The 4493-nt window shown below is 40.3% G+C and overlaps 1 protein-coding gene across 1 annotated transcript; it reads right to left on the bottom strand.

Moving 5' to 3' along the window:
- Positions 1-1121: 1121 nt before the first annotated feature.
- On the bottom strand, positions 1122-2858 carry LOC147621191 (uncharacterized). Its single transcript, XM_086823756.1, has 3 exons — positions 2726-2858; positions 2513-2642; positions 1122-2331 (listed from the first exon to the last, which is right to left on the bottom strand). The coding sequence occupies exons 1-3, from the start codon at positions 2856-2858 to the stop codon at positions 1122-1124; spliced, it is 1473 nt and encodes a 490-aa protein (XP_086679882.1).
- Between the last annotated feature and the right edge of the window lie 1635 nt (positions 2859-4493).

Here is a 4493-nt window from a genome sequence, read left to right as displayed (position 1 = left end):
GAATACAGTAGCAATACTTCAACGAGACCCTACATAACCTCCCACATAGAAACTCGTATAGAAACTCTTCACCTCCTTCATTCAAATTTATGAAATAGTTAGTGCATCAAATGATTGGTCCAACATTAAAGAGAATAAACATAGATCATAAAATGATACTTGCTTATTTACAAAATTTATGTATGGTATAGATGCATTTGAATGAGAATAGAACTCATCTTCAGTAGTCTTCCTATTACTATCGGCAACTATGGAAAAAAAAATCATAAATATAAGGAAGTCAGAGATCATAATTTGGTCCATAACCTTAGGTTAGACATGATAATCTAAGTACAATAAGGAGTTGGATCGTAATTTGTCTCTTAAGCTTAGCTTAGACATGATAATTGAAGGGGCCCATGGAGGAAGGTACATTGGGGAGCCCCTTTTGTAATAAAGAGCCACCAAAAATAGGGAGCCTTTTTTAATAAGGGGCGCCATCATGATTGGTTGGGTATTTTTGCCGTGATGGATGAAGATAGTCACAAGATAGGCATTAATTTTTTTTGTGGGTACGCACTATGTTTTTCACACATCAGTAGAAAGAAATCCAGATGCATGTACAATAGAGAGGTCGCACTATGTTTTTCACACATCAGTTGCATATGGTTGACATTCATGCCGGTTAATCCATGTGAACTTAGAAAGGGTATTACATGGTTACAGAGAGGTTAAAGTTTCCAATTGGTTGGGAGCCAATTTTGATTCTTTTTCCTGTGTATTTATTCAAAAAGCATTCTCCAAACAATAAATAAAATCTTGCAACCTTAAAACAAAGTTTAGAGACGAATCAAATTGCAAGATTTAAAATTTTGGCCTCCAATTTTTGAAATGGGCAACATTTAAAGGTGTTGTCTACTTGGATTCGAGGTTGCTTGTGGTTGGTAGTGAATAAATTCCAAGTGGAACCAAAAACTAAGCCTTCTCCATCATGTGTCATTGCTTGGGATGCAAATTAATGGTGCTCTATGTACAAAAACTCCCAAAAAAACAAATTTCTTCACATTGTGTTAGTAATGCATAGTAGCTCAAATCTATGGACTTGATTTCATTCATATGTAGATAGATCACTGTGCTATGTTTCATATTGCTATACTTTCATTCTCTTCGATTTGCTCTTGTATGGGGGAATCCACCACCTCTTTGAGCACATTGTCGCAATAAAAATCAGCATATTCTTCACTTAGCAGAGCATTGTAGCAAATTTCATGGTTCTCATTGCCACTAGCAGCAAAGGAGCTTTGGGTGCTAATAGTTTCATTTGAAACTAGCTCTAGGTCACCCAACAAGGTGCTAGAACTGATGATGACAGAAGCCAATGCACGGGTACTGCTAACTAAATTATTATCCTCTCTCTTCATGCTTAATGCATTAGATTGAGTAAGATCTTGCAGGCCTGACAAGCTAATATGTGCACTAACTTTGTCACAAACAGGTTGGAGACTAGCATCAAGTTGAGACGGCTTTGTAGAGGGAAGAGGATCAAAAGCATCATTGGAGGAATTAACAAGACTATGGGCATTAGGTAATAGATTATCAGTCCAAAATAGCTGTGTAGATTGGGTTGATGGTGGAGAATAGTGGATGGCCAATTCTTGGTTTGATGAATGGACGTCAGGAGAGCATGGAGTATTAGAGATAGATGAGCCATGATTCAGTTTACATAATGGTGAGCTGCAACAACAGTAGCTTGACTCCTCTCGACCTTCCCCATTGCTACTAAAATTAGCAAATCTCCATGAATCAGGCCACATCCGTCTAGCTTGACCTTGCAAAGTTTTCTCCCAATTTTGGAATGTGCTCATGAGCTCCACCATGGCATTACAAAAGCCCTTATCTTGCTTAGAAGAAACCAAGAGACCTGCACCACAATGTTCCTTGGGGAATGTCATTAGGCAATCATAACCTTGATTGGAAGACATAAGATCGCCATAATCTTGCGTAGAACGTGCATGACAAGAAGCCTGTTGTGAGCTCCATAGTTTCAATGAAGATGAAGGTTGCCATAGCCCTTTAGCTCTCATCTTTGATTCTCTTATTAGGCGGGCTTCGGCTTGAACCCTCACACTCTCCCATTGGACCATGTGGCTTATTGCTGCAGAGCTACTATTGCTATTGTTTGGAGACTCTAAAAGGCTGCTATTACAGCTGGTGCACTTTGACTTAGGATTGTGTGGTGTGGCAGGGTCGACAAAGCCCATCTTGAGCAATCTCTTCTTCAAGTGAGTATTCCAGTAGTTCTTTATCTCATTATCTGTCCTCTTGGGCAAGTGTGTGGCGATAGTAGACCATCTGCAAAAAGCAGTTGATTACCTTTGATTAGCAAGGCATTAAATCAAACACTAGCTAAATTTAATAGCATATGTTATATAGCTCAAAACCACAGCATATAATTGTTCCATACCATTTGTTCCATACCATACACACCATTACTTGTCTAGCTTAGTGAAGTAGTTGTAGGACAGTTGATCACCTGTTCCCAAGCAAGGCATGAAGTTGCATGATAGTTTTGTCTTCAGTAGAAGAGAATTCTCCTCGTTTAATATCCGGCCTAAGGTAATTAGTCCACCTTAATCGACAGCTTTTGCCACAACGCAGAAGGCCTGGCGCATACACATGAAGTTGATTAGTTCCATTTAACAGAATTACAATTAAGATAGCATACTACGTAACAATACTACCATACCAGCTTTCTTAGGAAGGGCGCGCCAGCTGCCAGGGCCATTTTCACTGATGTAAGAGGTGAGCTTTTCATCCTCTTCAGTGGTCCAGGAGCCTCTCTTGAGGCCTTTTTTTTCACAGCAGGGGGCTCGGCCCATAGCTTGGGGTGTTGGCAGAGAGAGGCGCGGGGGGGGAGAGAGAGAGAGAGAGAGAGAGAGAGAGAGAGCGAGAGAGAGAGAGAGACGTAGAGAGCTACGTTTATATTAGAGAGACGACCTTGAGCTGAAGCTAACAAAGCGTGCGAGCTAAGCGGGAGAGACGGATGAAGCTTAGACTGTGGGCTTTGGCGAGGCGAGAGGTCCTGTGCATATTGCTTCGAGTGAGAGACTGTGTGTGAAAGATTCGGCAGCAGTCAACGCATGTGACAGACTCTGCCGACATATCGCCACGATTCCATCGTAGACTCAACTTCCACGGGTGCCGCTGTGGTGACTCGTGACTCGTGACTCGTGACTCGACGCTTTACCGTCAAACACACTCACAGTTCAGTTAACCCAAGTTGTCACCTCACGTAACCTCGCCCCCAATCAAAAATCCTCTGCTCGCCACCATGCAGTAAACCATATGGATGATGATAAATGTCGAGCTGCTTAGCTCGTCATTTGTGTTTCTCCTCAGTGTCTCTCCATCTGTGTACACGCATTTGTATGAGGTCTACCATTGTATCACAAGAGCACTGTTGTTGTTCACAGAAAACGTGCAAACTAGATTTGCAACATTTTTTGTTTTTTCTTGTAAATTTTATTCTCTCAAATTTCTAAAATCTGGAATTTTAGATCAAACAACTCCAGACTCTCAAGAAAAACCTTCAAAATTCAAGGCTTTAAGTTTTGTGATTTGTTGACAGAAATGTTTTCTCTGAATATATATTGCCGGAGAGCACCATGGGTAGGAGACTAGAGTACTAGAGGGTCTACACTCTAGAGTTTGGAGCTCAATTTATCCAACATTTATGTCACTCGAGCACTATAGTTTCAGGATAGAGAAACTTTTTTTAGCGAACCTTCTCATCAGCGAGTCACCATGGGCAAAAGGGGCAATGGTAAAAATGAGCAAGCATTTACATCCTGTAGCTATCCATTCGTAGCTTTCTTTGCGTGAACCTTGAGTGAACCTAACTCAGCACACATGGATTGATTTAGAACAGAAAATGGTGATTTTGAACAAGCATTTACTTCATGTAATTATCAAGTGATAAATGTTTTCTCCCATCAACTTGAAGACATTTTTCCAAAATTGATTTTCAAGATCTTCACACAATTGTAGTAGTTGTTCTTTTACATCATGTAGCCCCATACAAGCTACATACGAATTTACCTTCTAAAAATAAAGGAAGCAAAAGGGAGAGGTTTTTGTGAGGTGCCAAGAATATTCCACAACTATGCAAGGCTTCTAAACCATGAGGAAATCCCATTAATGTCATTCTTTGTGTCCTTTATGCTATGATTTACCATGCAACATGCCTTTTCATTCATGTATTACTACAAAACCTTGCATTTACCTACTTTCAAGCAAGATTCTTGTATTTCATTGTGTATTGGCCTCTTGGGAAGAGGTTGGGAAGCTTTAACCTACTTTCGGCCTCTTGCTATGGGGGTAGCCTCATCAAGGGGGAAATTGATTTCTTATAATATTAAGAATTTGTGTTACGATACCATAGCTATAGAATGGCTAGATTCATCCCATTAAATCTTGAAGTGCTTATGGTTTGCATTAGCAATGTTGAAATATGC

The sequence above is a fragment of the Cibotium barometz genome, chromosome 30, assembly GCF_041138505.1.
Source record: "Cibotium barometz isolate CiBa-2024 chromosome 30, ASM4113850v1, whole genome shotgun sequence".
In the NCBI taxonomy this organism is placed as follows: Eukaryota; Viridiplantae; Streptophyta; class Polypodiopsida; order Cyatheales; family Cibotiaceae; genus Cibotium; species Cibotium barometz.
The sequence above is the reverse complement of the archived record's forward strand: the minus strand, read 5'-3'. Positions and strand labels throughout refer to the sequence as shown.